General features: G+C 41.4%; 1 protein-coding gene across 1 annotated transcript; it reads left to right on the top strand.

The window, feature by feature from the left end:
* Positions 1–1020: 1020 nt before the first annotated feature.
* tgif1.L (TGFB induced factor homeobox 1 L homeolog) lies at positions 1021–14211 on the top strand. Its single transcript, XM_018267912.2, has 3 exons — positions 1021–1562; positions 7941–8167; positions 12767–14211. Exons 1-3 carry the CDS (start codon positions 1547–1549, stop codon positions 13340–13342), a joined length of 819 nt encoding a protein of 272 aa, XP_018123401.1. The 5' UTR covers positions 1021–1546; the 3' UTR covers positions 13343–14211.
* Positions 14212–15630: the final 1419 nt, after the last annotated feature.

Genomic DNA, 15630 nt, shown 5'->3' with positions numbered 1-15630 from the left:
GACAGTACACCTTGTTATTATGAAACTGAACCCCCCTCCAAGCCAAGAATTCAAAAATAAGCACATGCTCAGAGGCCACCAAGCAGGCTCGGACTGGCAATCTTTGGGTTATGGCAAATGCCAGAGGGGCTGCTGTAAGGTCCCATAGACAGTCACTATTTAGTGGGCTGGTGGAGGACTATTTGGGCCTCTGTGTACTTGGAATGCCAGGGCCTACTTTGACTCCCAGTCCAGACCTGCCACCAAGATCAACATCCAAGGGATTGGTGAGTAGGGTTGCCACCTGGTTGCCGGTCTGGCCAGTAAAAATTAAGCTTGATTCCAATGTTATTGATAGGGGAAATGCATGAGAATAAAGGAAGGCCGGTATTTTTGAAGAAAAGGTGGCAACCCTATTGGTGAGCAACATGTTTCTCACAAGCCACTGGTTTAGGATCACTGTAAATTGTGTAACTGTAAAGTGACTTGGAAGCATCTTTTACTCAGCAGGGGTTGCCACACTGAACTTGCTTTATTTTCCCACTGTTTACATGCTGTCGCCTGAGTGTAACTCCAGCTGGGTTTAGATATGGAACCTCCCCACCCCCCATATGAGCTCTTACATTCCTTTAGCTTTACTGTCAACCTCAGGGAAAGCAACATCTGCTATAAAAGTGCTGCTCTTAGGGTTTGTGGCAGTTTGCAGTTCAGAAATAAAGCTGAATTCGTTTGTTACTGAGATTTCTGCGGAAACAATAGATGTTCAGCCTGGGGCTCTCCTTGGAATTCTGTGACATGCAGTTCGGCAAGAGACACAGGTTGTGTTCTAAGGGGTATTATGAGAAACAGACCTCATTGTGATTCCCCCCTCCCAACTCACATACTTTTTTTTGTCTCTCAGCAGTTTGGAGGGAATTTTGCTGGCAGGGGGGGGAGGGGAGGGATCGGTTGGCTCGTCCCATAGCAACAGGAGACAGAGCAGAGAGGCAGCTGTCAAAAGAGAAAGAATTAAAGAGGGAGAAAAAAAACCCAGGAGCCGCCTGTGTAGTTTAATGATCAAACGGCTGTCTGGGAATGAAAGCAAATAACAGGAAGCGGCTGCACCACCGACTGAAGCTCCCCCTGCAGCCCATGAAGTGTCACAGGCCCAGTGTGTCTGGGAGCAGAAAGGGGGGAATCCAGGAGGCTCATATCTCCTCCCACTGTGTGTGTGTGTGTCTGACAGTCCCGGGGAGGGTGTGAGAGCCGAGCTGCTGCTGCTTCTTACAAGCCATTAGTCATTAGTGTAAGGGGAGGGAGGAGAGCGTTACATCTACCTCTGGCTTTAACCTTAACTTGCCTCATTGTGGCACCAGACAGAAAAGTTGAAGGGAGACGGGCAGATTGGAACAAGAGCCAGAGGAGGAGGAGGGGGAAGAAGATTAAAGTGAAAAGATCGAGCTTGTTGTTAAAGTGAACAGACACACAAGCTGAAGTGATTGTATTCAGGGCATCCCGTGTGTTTGTGCATCGCCTCTCTTTAACGCTCTGCCTCTGAGCTGGGATCCTCCGGCGGCCCCGTGCTACAATGAAAGCCAAGAAAGGTAAGAGCTGCCGCCGCCGCCTGGGATGAACTTTAGTGCGAGTGGAGCGGTGAGTGAGCCGGCGCAAGAGCTCTGAGTTAGGGGGGTGATGTGATGGAGACGAGAGCGTGTTGCACTCTACTACACTACTGCTCTGTGTTCCCATGCGGATGGCGCTGTCAGTGTGAACGTGTCCCGCCTGTCTGTAGTGATACCCGCGCCCCTCTATCCCCCACTCCACTCTCCTAATTGTCCTGGACCCCTAGGCACCCCCCCTACAAATCCTTCCTTCCCACTCCAAGGAAACCCTGGTGGGCTCGCCAGGTGCGCTGTCCCTCTACCTCACAGTTCCACAGCGTGCTGCGCTCATAGCCGGGGGAAACCAATGTCACATTACAGGGGGTGCTGGTGTTGTTGGGACGGGGCTAACTGCTCACACTCCCCCAGTCACTTCTGCTTGTTGTAAAACAGATGTTGTCTTGTGTGTAAAACGTATCGCCAGTTGAAAGGGCTGACTGGCTGGGAGAAAAGTTGGAGCGAGTATTTAAGCGCTGCTGATCAGGGAGGGATGAAGAGTTTGGCACGGGCCGAGTCTGCCATAGGAATCGCCTGACAGGGGTGAAGGGAGCGCAGACAGTGTCCGGGGAAAGTCTCTAGCAGGGACAGAGCGCGGAACAAAGGGAAAGTAAAGCCGCGCGGCCGCTGCACTTGTGGAACAAAGAAAGTTAGATCACGAGGCAGCAGCAGCAGCACATGTGTACGGACTGGGGCAAAGCTTTCATTGTGTGTCAGCTCAGGGCTGTTATGTGCCCCCTGTGTGTGGGGTGTGTGTGGAGTGTGTGTGTACCCATTTGCCTAACGTATAAACTGTAGAAAACTTCGAAGCCCCAAAAGTCCCAGCAGCAGTCTGTCTGTCTGTCTGTGTATGTCTGGGAAAGTCTTTGTTTGGAAGCAGCAGCCTCGCATTCCAGGGGAAGGGCTACATAACTTTTAAGGACAGATCCGTGTAAGCAGCACAACTCTCATACAACTCTCTCTCTCACACACACAACTCTCATACAACTCTCTCTCTCACACACACAACTCTCATACAACTCTCTCTCTCACACACACAACTCTCATACAACTCTCTCTCTCACACACACAACTCTCATACAACTCTCTCTCTCACACACACAACTCTCATACAACTCTCTCTCTCACACACACAACTCTCATACAACTCTCTCTCTCACACACTCACAACTCTCATACTCACAACTCACACAGACACACTCACAACTTTCTCACACACACACTCACAACTCTCTTCTCACAACACACTCACAACTCGCTAAAGTTCCGCCACCAACTGCTGCCTACAAGTTGCACTTCTTTTGTTCCTCGCCATGTGCTCCGACAGCAACGGCCAGTGACAGCACTCGGCAGCAGCCTCAGGCCATGTCCCTGGAAATACTCTTTCTCTTGCCTAAATCTGCTGCTTGAGCAGTTCACCGAGTAACACTGAGTCTGAGTAACTTTGTGTTTGTGCCACAGTTCATCTTGAGCTCTCAAACTTTTTCTTTTCATTGGAATATTGTTTTCACCTAAGGTCCCTGTGTGTGCATTTGGCAGCTCATATCTCTGCCCCATTCCACTCCTGAGAACAAAGCTATTAAAAAACAAAAACAAGCTGCAAAGATGTTTTTGTTCCTTGCCATGTGAGGTGGATTGTGTGTGCTCCGCATTGTTCAGGCACAAGACAGCGGGGCACGTTGGAAGTTGAGGCGCAGGGTGACAGGGAGGGGGCAGTGCTGCTGACAGATCAGGATCAGTGAGAAAATGCTGCCAGATGCCTGAAACTGCCAGATGCCTGAAACTATCTAACTCCGCCCCTCCTGTCTGCCATCTCCAACACCACTTGGGACATTGGGATCTTTTGTTCTGCTCAATGTCCATATTTAATAGCATTTACTGTTTTTAGTGAATGCTGTACGCTCTGTCACTTCTGCAATGTTTTTAGGGTCAACATTTTAAAATACAATACACTTTGTAGGAGGGATTCCAAGAGAGCTGCTTGTCTTTGATTGTTAAAATTATATTAAAGCATCTCCTGCACATATCGGCTTTCCTCTTCTATCTCATCTATTACTCTTGTCAGTTTTGTTGCCCGAGACACAAGCTGGAAGAAAGGGGAAACTTGCCAGCTGCAGTGCTATGGAAAGTCCCATGGATTCCCAGTGCTTGCACGTTGGAGGATAAGTATATTGCCTGCAGAGCCAGCATGTTGCAGTTTTTCCCCTATTACAACACACTGACATTTTGGCAGGCGGCCAAAGGAGCAGTGAATTAAGAATGCTGTCAGTTTTCCCTGTTTACATTGCAAATGTGCAGTTGACTTTTTTTTTTTTTCACATGCCAAGCATTACTTTATTCAAAACAAACCGTTGCTCTGTAATTCAGTAATCTTATTATAACCAATTAGTTAGTAGCGCTTGCCATTATTGTAAAAAGAAAAAAAAAAAATCCCTGTTTTGCAAGAATGTAAATGTACTCACTAGTCCTAATACAAAGACCTTGAAGGGCTGTTGAGTTCATGCTGTATTTATGTATCAAAGTACTGATGGACGTTGTCCCAAACCTTGTTAGTAAGGGGCCGACATGGTGAACTTGATTTACTGTGCAGTCCCAGCGCACAACTGAATGTCATTTATTCAGTGTACAATCGGTGTATCTTGTTAGGCCTCATTTGTGTGCCTCTGCAGCTGTCACACACATTGGATCTGCCACATCACATCACACAGTTCTGCGGGAAATGGATTTGACCGGTACCTGTGGGATATGGATGAAGAAGCTTGGCATTCAGTTTTTTTCTCTGCACGTACGCCCCGTTTCCATGATTCATGAACTGCCACATGACCGTTGCTCCAGCTGTTGAGCAGAGACACCGCATTACAACTACTCTTGGCAACTGCATCCAGTTCAGATTTGACTGCAAAGTGCATTTAGACCCACCCAGTTTCTGTACATTTAATGGGGAAGATTGAGGACTGGCCACTTCAAGTAAGGAACGATGGGAAGTCACTAGTGTGCATTTGGCCTCAAATCCCTTGGCACTTGGTGACACCACAGTGAATTTTAGTGGTGGGCTGAAATCAAAGTGCAACCGCTTCCATTGTGAGTAAGACTGCAGACTCAAGCTTGTTTCAGAGTGGCTTTTAAAACCAATCTGTACCACATTTAAATACATACTTTTTTTTTTAATATATTGCCGGCTGGATTGGATCATCACTAATGAAACCGGGACGCTACTCTGATTTATCTCGAAAAGGCACCCACTCATGTTTTTATTATCGACCTTCTTTGACTTTTAATGACATCTGTCAGTGTTGCCTTTTTAACCTCACTGGCAGAACTGGGTTAATCCCTTGGTCACACCGTAGGTCTATAGAACATATTGCAAAGGAGACCTTTCTTGTTTCCACATGCCTTGGTTTCAGTGGATCATATGTCAAATATCAATATCACATCTCCGAATAGGATACAGAACAAAAGCTGAATTTTCATGAAAAACTTTGTGTTTCTGGGGTCACTGTTTTTAATATAAAAACAGTTGCTCTGGGGCCAGGATAAGACACACTGCTATATGGCCAAGTACTTCAGCTCCTGCAGAGCAGTCCTCTGATATTGTACACAATCTGTGCATTCAGCAGCCCACATTCCATGTGAACGCAATGAGGCAAATTGTTCTGCAAGATGACCCCAGAAAATCTGCAGTAGTTTAACAGCTAAACAGGAAAGGAAATGGCTTTGAATGCAATCATATGGCAGAGGAACAAAGCACCTTTTTTGGCATTTTTACAAATTGAATGCAAAGTAAATAACATTTTCTAAGGAAGCAGGCCTTAGAAATGCTAAATTATTTGCTTTAACCAGTATTGTGGGTAGATGTGAAAAGTAATGTAAGCTTAATAAAATCGTAGCCCTTGGTTTCCTGTGTATCGTATGGCCAGACTGCATTGTGAAATATTATTATTCATTTTTTTTTTTTTAAAGCCACTTGAGTTAGAGCACTGCCTCCCATGGATCAGTATTTTCTGTCCAACTGCTATAGCTTACTACAGTGAATTGGTCTGACTGTATTAAAAAGACAGTCAATAAGAGAATAAGGCCGCTCCAGACGAGGTGTTCCCAAAACGCAGTAGGCGATTGTTGGTCGGTGACCTGTTGCAATAAACCACCTTTTTTTTTTTTTTTTTTTTTTTTTTAACCGGAGTGCCGCCGTTCTTTTCGCTCAAGTACATTTTAAAAAGACAAATACAAGATATAAGGTCAGCTTCTGGAGAGTACCACACGCTGCCATCCAAAATAAATCACATGGCCCAACCTGCCATTGGACTTTAGTAGAAAATCATTAGGTGTGAGCTCTGCTATACAAGCTCATGCAGTCAGGTTAAATTTGACAGGAATGGCAGGCGCTCTAAAATAAATATAAATCTTGTGTTGTGAACATTGCAGCTTTCATTTTCAAATGTTCTTTTAAAAAGGAGTTTCAAATATTTTTGCACAGACTAAACCATGGTGTATGCATGTGTTGGGAACCCCAAAAGTCATCGCTTTGACCCAGTGATAAAAAGAAAACAAGACCAGCTATTGACCCAGTTTGGTGGATGTTTTGGGTCATTAACAGAACTGGAAGTGCACTGGTCACACTTCCTCTGAGTGATAGGTTTCCTGTGGAAAACTCTTAATTTTTTTTAAACACAGAATTCACGAAATTTTTTTCTTATATTAGAAAACATTCTAGTTGTAAGTTAATTCGAGGTATAAAATAAAACCTCACAAACATCTAAAAGTCGTCCTTTGACAAATAACCCCCTTAATGTGAGAAATGCTAACTATGCTTGAATTCTGTAAAATGCAAGCTGTGTGTTCTTTCTGTTGGCACTATTTACTAACTGTATTCCTTGATAAGAACACTCACTGACTGTATTATTGGTCTGGGCCGTTTCCTGCTTGAGCTATAAAGACACAATGAACTTGTTCCTTATATTTGTTTACAGTCACTTTTAGATCCGAGTGCGTTTCCTGGCTGTTCTCTCCTTTGACAGAATGCTCTGGCAGCCAGGGAAATTAAAGAGGTGTTTATGTTTGACAGAGGCCATAATAACATATGGTATTCCAGTACAGTCAGCCTCTATTTCACCACTCTCAGCTGACTTTGCATAAAAATGGAATGTCATCTTAGAGACGTGGCTGTTTGGGTGCAGTTTTCAATTTTATGTCATTCCTAGTTCTTAGTTCTTTCTCAAATCAGCACAGAATCACGTGGATGTGGTGAGCATATACTTTCTTCAAAATGGCACATTACAGATTTATTGTTATGATCAGGACACTGGCTGCTGAATGGGAATGATTTACTAAGTGAAGTAAACAGAGTTAAGCTTTCGCCTCGTGTTCTCTTCTGACAACCTTGAGTCACGTCTTATCTATTATGTTACTGGAATTAAACTTGATAAAACAGACGGTTGAATATCACTCATAGCCGTGGAATGAAATGAGAAGGGAAGGAGCGATATTAATTCTGAAATGTGTTCAGGAGCAGCGGTGATCTAACTGCACTTGTTGCTTGCTCTTCTCTCCATTCTGAGGGTTTTACAAGTTTGTCTTATGCTGTTTGCAGTGAAAGCATTAAAACAGACCAAATCAACTGGCAGAACTTAAAAGGCACTTCTCAGATCTGAATTGGTTTGCGGTGTGAATAGTTGGATTTAAAACAAACGTTTGTGGGGATTTTTTTTTATCATGAAACCATTTCCTGGATGTCCATAAAATCAGTGTGTTTTTTTTTTTAAATTCTCACAGCTCCGTGTTGTGTTTAGTTATTTGTATTAGGTTGTGTTACCACTGTAGCCCATAACTTGTATTAATTCTAAACTATAGGCTTGGAGGTGAATGTTTGTAAGCAGTGATTGAAGGGAAATGTTATTTTGCAACTATGTCCCATGCAGCTTAACAGTCTCTGTAATATACTTGCCTTGAGTATAAATCAAATAAATGCAAATAAATGAAATACTTGGCTTATATTGTCCATAACTCTAAAAAGTGCAAAACACTGAGTGTCACAACACGCCTCCGTTATCCCATTGCTAGTTTTTTGTTTTTTTTTAATGATAAAAGTAAATTCCTATTTCACCTCCCCAAAGTGGTTCATCAGTGCTAATCGCCCTCTTCAATCATTTTGTTACCATTGAAGGAAACGTGTGCAGTCTATAAAATGTATTTGTCTTGTAACTGCAGAAAGTGTGCCTATGAACTCATGGGAGTTTTTCATGAGCTTTAAAGCTTCACGTTGTTTTTTTTTTTTTTTTGTCATAGGAAACCACACTTAAGTGAATTGTGTCTTTGCTTGTCTTCCAGGCTTAGTTCCTCTCTCAGGCAGCGAGACAGAGGATGACGATAGTATGGATATCCCACTGGACCTTTCTTCCACTGCTGGCTCAGGGAAGAGGAGGAGACGTGGAAACTTACCTAAGGAATCTGTGCAGATTCTGCGGGACTGGCTCTATGAACACCGCTACAATGCCTATCCCTCTGAGCAAGAGAAAGCACTCCTGTCCCGTCAAACACATCTCTCCACACTACAGGTACATACAGATTCTTTAAAATATGTCTTAAAAGATACTGACACCATAAAATAATAATTTTTTATCTCTATCATAATATTATCTTGGAATGCTATTTATAATTTTGCCATAAAAGTATTTGCCTGATGCTTTTACATTAAGTTTCTTAACCCTGTGTTTCTTTTTGAGGGGGCTGCCATATTTGTGCAGAAGTCTGTTAACATTAGAAACTCTTAACTGACAGGTTAAGAAGGGGTTGGCAAAACAGTCAGGTTTTAGGAACTCCAAGTAACAATAACTTACAAAAGTAGAACCATCAACAACAAACGGTCAACATGACCTATAGGTAACTTTTAAGATTAAACGTTTAAAAAAGAAAAATGTTAGTGTCCGTATCACTTTAAATGCTAGGAGTGAGTTATAATTGTGTGTGTGTTTAATTCTGTAAAAATATATTGTAAGCTAGTTCTCATAATAACAATACTATGACACCAATATATACCGTGTATGTAGCTCTTGCTGCTGCTGCTGCTGCTTTTTTCTGCCACAGCCATAAAGTATAAATATACCAGGTATGCTCTTAAAATATTTTAAAGTTAAATACATTTAAAGAGCTCACATGGCAATTGGTCTCAAATAAAGTTTTTATCTTTTTATCTTTTAGAGTTAAATTATCATGCCAGGGTGACATCCCAATGGTGACTTGTGGTCCACTCACAAAACCTTTGCATTGTCTCACACAAACAGTAACCTGTTGCACTGGGAGGCTCTTGCTAGCTGCTACATGTTTCAGTAGTTCTGAGTTGTCTAGTGTCAAAGTCCAGAGCTTGGCATCAGATATACACACAAGAGATTTAATAGTACTCTGATAGCAGTTTATTTGTTATTCTGTGTTTCAAAGGACTTTACAAATAGGCTTCTATGCTAACACTAGCTTGGATGAGTAATAACAACAGACTAGTGATTTTGCCTCGAAGGAGCTTCAGATTGTACAACGACGACATTAGGCACATACGAGAGTCTACATTATACAAATTGTTTATTATAAAGTGAAAAAATTATAATACCCCCCTTGACATCTGGAAAATGTTTTATCATTTCAAAATTGAGGAAGATTCTTACCATGGGGTATATTTGTCAAAGAGTGAAGAGTGAAGTCCACTATAGAAAAATTCCGGCACTCTCCATTCATTTCTATGGGATTGTTACAGGCATATTTATCAAAGTATGAACTTTCACTTTCACCCATTGATAAATACTCTTTTAAAAATCCCATAGAAATTAATGGAAAGTGGCAGAATATCACACTAGTGAACTGTGATGATCTCTAACTTCACTCTTTGACAAATATACCCCATAGAGAGAATCTTCCTCAATTTTGAAATGATAAACATGTCAATGGGTGGGGGGTATTATAATTATTTCACTTTATAATAAACATTTTGTATAATGTAGACACCCAATTTTCTAAGACAATTTACATTTAGCCTACATTTTTTAATTTTTGTATACTTTTTTTAAAAACTACTTTCAGTCCTGGCTTTCTGTACTCTGGATTTTAAAATGTTAGTGACCCTGATAACATCCAAGATGCTGTCTAGTGCCTAGACTAAGCAGTAATGTAGCAAGCTGGTGCACTTTTAAATTCCATCTTATCCAGCTACAGTACTGTAAGAAATATAATATCTATGCCAGTGTGCTAGCATTTACTCTGCAAACTATACTTCTGTAAAGGGATGGAAATAATAATGTTTTAGCATACTCGGCTCCACTAAAAGTAAGTCTGGTCTGGTGGCTAAGTATCTTTTGAGATTATTTTACAGGTCAGTAGCTGTGATTAGCTATTTATCTATACTATGTGCTGTTATGAAAAACAGTAGGTCAGTGTTGGACTGGGGTGTCCGGGGTCCATCGGGGCTATCAAGTCATGGGCCCCCCATTCCCAGTGTCAGAATTAGGACTTCTAGTACCTTAAGCAAGTCCAGGAGCTGGTTCCCCTTCCCCAAGAAGATTTTAGCAGTAAGATTACATCCACTGCTAAATATATGTGTGTGTGTGTGTGTATATACACACACACACACACACACATTTCCGAAAAATAGAAACCCAAATATATAAATATATATAATTTTGCAAGTAGGTCCACCAATCTCTGTATAAATAAAACATGTTAATTTCCCCATGCAAAACAAACAAAAACATATATAGCTGCAGGACATTTTTACCTTTCAACTCCATGTATTTCTGATCCCTGTTTCTTCTTCATTTCCCTATTTTTAATGTTTCTGCTATTCTTTCTTGCTTTCAAAATGTTCTTATTCCTCACGTGATCCTTTTTGATTATCCTTACCATTATTCCTCTGGCTTTCTTTTCTATGCTAGGTACTTCTCTGTCTTTCTGTGTGTCATTCTCTTCCATCTACTTTTATCTCTAACATGCCATACATTCCAGCTTTCTCTTTCTCTGTAGTACAACAAACCTAGTGCATGGTGATTTTATGTTACCCCGCACAAATCATCTAGTCGCACTCTGGCTCCAGCAGGACACTGATTAGTAGCGTAATACTGAACTCTGACCCTGACAAGTTACTGCGCAGCAGCAAATCCATTAATGAACAGTGTCGGGGTCAGATAAAGCTACCAATCCGCTCCGTTATGATTTGTACAGGGTTACATTACAAAAAAGCAGCATGCTCCTACTCTTGTGAAACTCCCATAGTCTGCCTACACCTTCCCTCCACATACGCCTCTTACTTGCAGCTTGGAATGGGGAGGAGCACTCAAAGTTCATGGGCCTGGGTTGACGGGGCCCATCGGGTTTTTTCCCGGTTTCCTGCCGACCCAGTCCGACGCAATAGGTTTCTTAGGATTAATAATGGTGGTTGTCTCCACTCCTGTTCCACGAGTTACCAGGTTTATAATATCTTATTTGCAAGTTTCCGAGATTTCCAAGAACAATTTATCCCTGGTCAGACTGTGTGATAGGTTGAACCATGTTTTCATGAAGCTATACCATGGGGTCTACTGTTGGCCTCCAGCAGCCCCCCAAACAAAGCAGCAATTTTTATCCACATTCCTGAGATCTGAGCATTCTGATGGGACAGGTTACTGGTCCAAGTGAATAAAGCTGGAGTTTTGTAGTGTGCATCCGATATTAAAAAAAAGCTACAAATAAATTGGTTCTTAGTGTATATTAAACATGGCTGAAAAACTAGGGGGAAACTTTACTCTGTTCTACCCTTGTCTGCATGTTTCTTCCGGATACACTGGTTCCTCCTGCATTCCAAAAACCATACACTTAATTGGCTCCTGATAAAATGTACCATTTCAGTGTGAATGTGATCGGGACTTAGACTGTAAGCTCCAGTTGACAGGGACTAATATGAATGATATTTAATCTCTGTAAAACTCTGACAATAAGAATTTATTTACACAGTGTCAAGTATTTCTAAAGGTGCAGAATCTTACACAGTGAAGTTATAGTCCTAATATGTCCAAGGCTTTGTGCATATAGGTCTTTATAATACCATTTAAGTCAACATAAGATTTAAATTGTTAAAAATTATATCTAAAGGGGAAGTCCACTTTATATTCCATCTCTCTAAATTAAGAATGCTAAATGCTATGTGATCAACAGCAACGTTACTTTTCTATTGCTTATGTTTTGTGTTAGACTCACTCCCTCTCCTAGTCTGTAATTCAATACAAACCGATCAATAACTCTGGGAGAAAATAATAAACATTTGCATGTTGTGTGAGAATACTTCTAAAGGTTAATTTTAACATCGGTAAAGGTAAACTAGAAGGCGAGCGGGTACTTGAGTGTTCTCCTCCCACGTACTGAACTTGTTTAATAAAGTCTATATAGCTGTATGGAGAGAGTTAATTTCCAAAGTGGAGCCTGGAGTAATTGAAGACATGCCTGGTAGCACACAAGTTCAACAGTTTCAATGAGTCACTGCCCTCTCTGGTAAAAGACAAACAACATCTTGTTTCAAAGGAAAAAATTCCCACCATTAGCCTCAGGTATGGGAAGTCACACGGAAGAAACATTTAAAAATGAGAGCCTTCAGACGATTTATAGATTGAAATTTCCTGGGGCTTTATTAGGTAGAACTCGTTCTATGTATCAGTCTGACAACTGCTCCTTTGTATTGGGAGAAACCGCTGGGAGAATTGGTGTCTGGGGTTGTATTTAATTCTGAATCCACAACCTGTTTGATCTCTTAAAGGAAAAGCATGTTAGTTACAAGTATACATGCCTAAATCTCATTGCACATTTAAGGCATGTCCCTTCAAATACTGTTATATCAGTTTGGGTGTTGTAGCAACAATACATTTGTCTGTAACTAGGGCCTTACAGATTGAGGTGCCAATAAGGATACAGATTCACCTCAATTTTGTATATTTGACAGATTTGGTATCCAGTAGAGCCATTAGTTTGCAGAATGATTAATCCAGGGAATAAGCTTTCGACGTGTACTGCAGTTGGGTGCATTTTTCTGACATTGCAATTTTGTTACGGTGTTACTTAAACCCATTTCTTCACATTGGTGATGTCCTGTTTCATGTACTTTATCAAGAATCCAATGAAATTCTGTAATTTATTTTGCTCTCCAGGTCTGCAATTGGTTCATCAATGCGCGCCGCAGGCTGTTGCCCGATATGCTAAGAAAAGACGGGAAGGACCCTAATCAGTTCACCATTTCTCGGAAGGGGGCCAAGATAAGCGACGTGATCCAGATGGATTCTCCAACAGGCACAAAGCCGTACATTCCCACTATAGACGAGAACTCCTTTCATTTCACTTCAGCAGGACCCAATCAGAGCTCAGGGAAGTTACTGGCCTCTAAACTCTCTCCTACACAATCTCTGCTCGCTCGGCCTTCTGTGATCTGTCATACCACTGTAACGTCACTAAATGATGCGCCTTTCAATTTCACCCATGTGTTGAACGCTGGACAAATCCCAGATGCGCAGCAGACCGACGCAAACAACTTCACAGAAACCTCAATTCTGTACCATGAAGACACTAGTAAACTGGGACAAAACACAAATGCACAAAGTGGACTTTTCAACACTCCACCTCCGACTCCCCCAGACCATAACCAGGATTTCAGTGGCTTTCAGTTATTGGTGGATGTTGCTCTCAAACAGGCTGCAGAGATGGAGCTGCAGGCTAAACTTGTGGCCTAACTTTATTTTTTTTCTTTTCTCCTAGGAGTTAAAAAAAAAAAACTTTCAGAAACATTTCTTTTGGACTGCCCAGGTTAATAACAGACTCCTTGCATTATCTGAATCTATATATTTTTTCATAGTTTTTTTTTTTTTGCACATGGAACTGTCAAGCGGAAGATTCTTATAACAAAGAAGTCTTACCTTTTTTTAACTTAGACAGATTTGTGTTCACTTTCATAAGAACTGTGACTTGAGCGTTTGACTGTTGAGAGATTCTCCGTTGCCATGTACAGACTATTTTTTATTTTTTTATTATGCAAAGATGCCATTAGCTTATTCTTGCAGTGATCTAGACCAGGGGTGTCCAACCTGCACCCCTCTAATTGCTGGGGGGGGTGCAAGTGACGTCTATGAACTAGAGGCAGTACTCAGGGGCGAGGGAGATGGTATATCCACACACACACACTGCATTTCATTCAGATAATTCAGATAAAAGTTAGAGCTACTGTAGAAACAACATGCTTCTTATGTTTCTTGGTAGATAAATGTGAGTTGTTTCCCAAGATTGTGACTTATTTTGGTACCTTTCAGACTGTGCAATATTTAGAAAAACAAATTAGAACTTTTTATATCATTCCAGAGCAGGAAATATGCTCTCATACTGTCTACAACTAGAAATCTTTTTTTTTTCCATTGGTTTCTATTTTGTTTTGTTTAAGGTAATCTACGAACTGTTTTTGTTACCTGGGAATAGCATTAGAATACTATGTAACTGGATTCTGTTCCCACCTGGAATATTAACTGCTATGTAAAGATTTGTTTCCATGACCTGTATTATTTTTGTATACTTTTGTAATATAGAAAAATAACAATGAAAAAAAACCCCACAACATAGTGTTTGTTTTATTTTGATTCGTGTAGTTGTATGAGATGGCCTACTTTTTGAATTAGACTGTCTGCTCTCTAAATGAAAGGTTGGCACAAAACAAGAGCGCAGTATAGATGACGGATACAAGACTAGGTTTTCAGAGATCCAGTCTGACATGCTCTTGGCACATGCCCTTGATTGCAGTATTCGTTGACTGCTTATTCCCAGTAGCATTCACTCTTGTGCCAGTAGCAAAATCAGATGAAGTCGGCAATAGAACAGACTATGGATTACCGTAATGCAATAACTGTTATACCTCAGGAAAATAATTTCATTCACCCACGCTAGTGGGTGACTAAGGGAAAACAGAGTCAAAACTGCAAGCTGTCGCTTTCCATACCTTATTCATGGATTGGAGGCTAGTTTCTGAGGTATAAAGGTCAAGTTTACTGTCAAACCGAGCCTCCTCCAGTCCACACGGAGGTTACAAAATAGCAAATTACAGCACTTATAAGACAACCCCCAAGAACTTTTTTCATTCTTGTGTGGCTTCTCAACCAATTTTACAATTGACTGTAGCTCTTGAGTAAAAAGGATTATGGATCCCAGGTCTAAGCCTTACTAAAAACTGACGTTACAGGCAGAGACGCACAGGAAGATTTAGTCGCCCGGCGACTAATCTCCCAAAAAGCCTTCCCGCCGGCAAGAATCTAAATCACCCACAGGATGGCACTCGAAATGCTTCGTATTCCGAAGTCGCCTGAAGTTACCTCACGAGGAAACTTCGGCCGACTTCGTAAATTGAAGAGCTCCAAGTGCCATCCTGACGACGATTTACATTCTAGCTGGTGGGAAGGCTTTTCGGGGAGATTAGTTGACGAAGAAGAGGCGATTAGTCGCCGGGCGACTAAATCTCACCAAGTCTTCCTAAGTCTCTCTACCCTAAAACGTTAACTACCCCTTTAAAAATAAGATTTCCCTTAAAATAAGGAACCATTGTGGTTATGTGTGAATAGAAGAACATGGAATAGGTGATTTCCCCACAGCTCAGCATTTGAAATCCATTTGACTCCACTTGAGAGATACAGTAATTGTGAGGTCAAATGATTTATCCTGTTTCTAAGCTCACTGCTGTCTGAGAGATTTGCTGATTTTGTTTCCTAGACATTCCCATTCCTGGACAAGCTCATTCTTGGCACTCTGTAAATCAGGCTCACTCCTTCTTTGGCACCCATGGGCTTTTGCGTGTTTCTGCCATTCATTCACTGGTAGCGGCAGCAGGAATGGGGTTTTGGCAAGTGATTCAAATTCTGCAAAATCTCCTGGGTTTAATAAACAGGTTACCTTTATTAGATTTTATGTCTAAGCATTTTGTTGAGGATTTTCATCCAGAAAGCTAGCACTAATCATTTCTAAATGTGAAATAGAAATCTGCTGC

The sequence above is a fragment of the Xenopus laevis genome, chromosome 6L, assembly GCF_017654675.1.
Source record: "Xenopus laevis strain J_2021 chromosome 6L, Xenopus_laevis_v10.1, whole genome shotgun sequence".
In the NCBI taxonomy this organism is placed as follows: domain Eukaryota; kingdom Metazoa; phylum Chordata; class Amphibia; order Anura; family Pipidae; genus Xenopus; species Xenopus laevis.
This window is presented reverse-complemented; position numbering and strand designations above follow the sequence as displayed.

Bases quoted from the DNA above. Each gene is read 5' to 3' on its own strand.
- tgif1.L (XM_018267912.2), top strand. The intron at 8,168-12,766 runs GTACATACAGAT...TTTGCTCTCCAG, and splicing joins CACATCTCTCCACACTACAG to GTCTGCAATTGGTTCATCAA.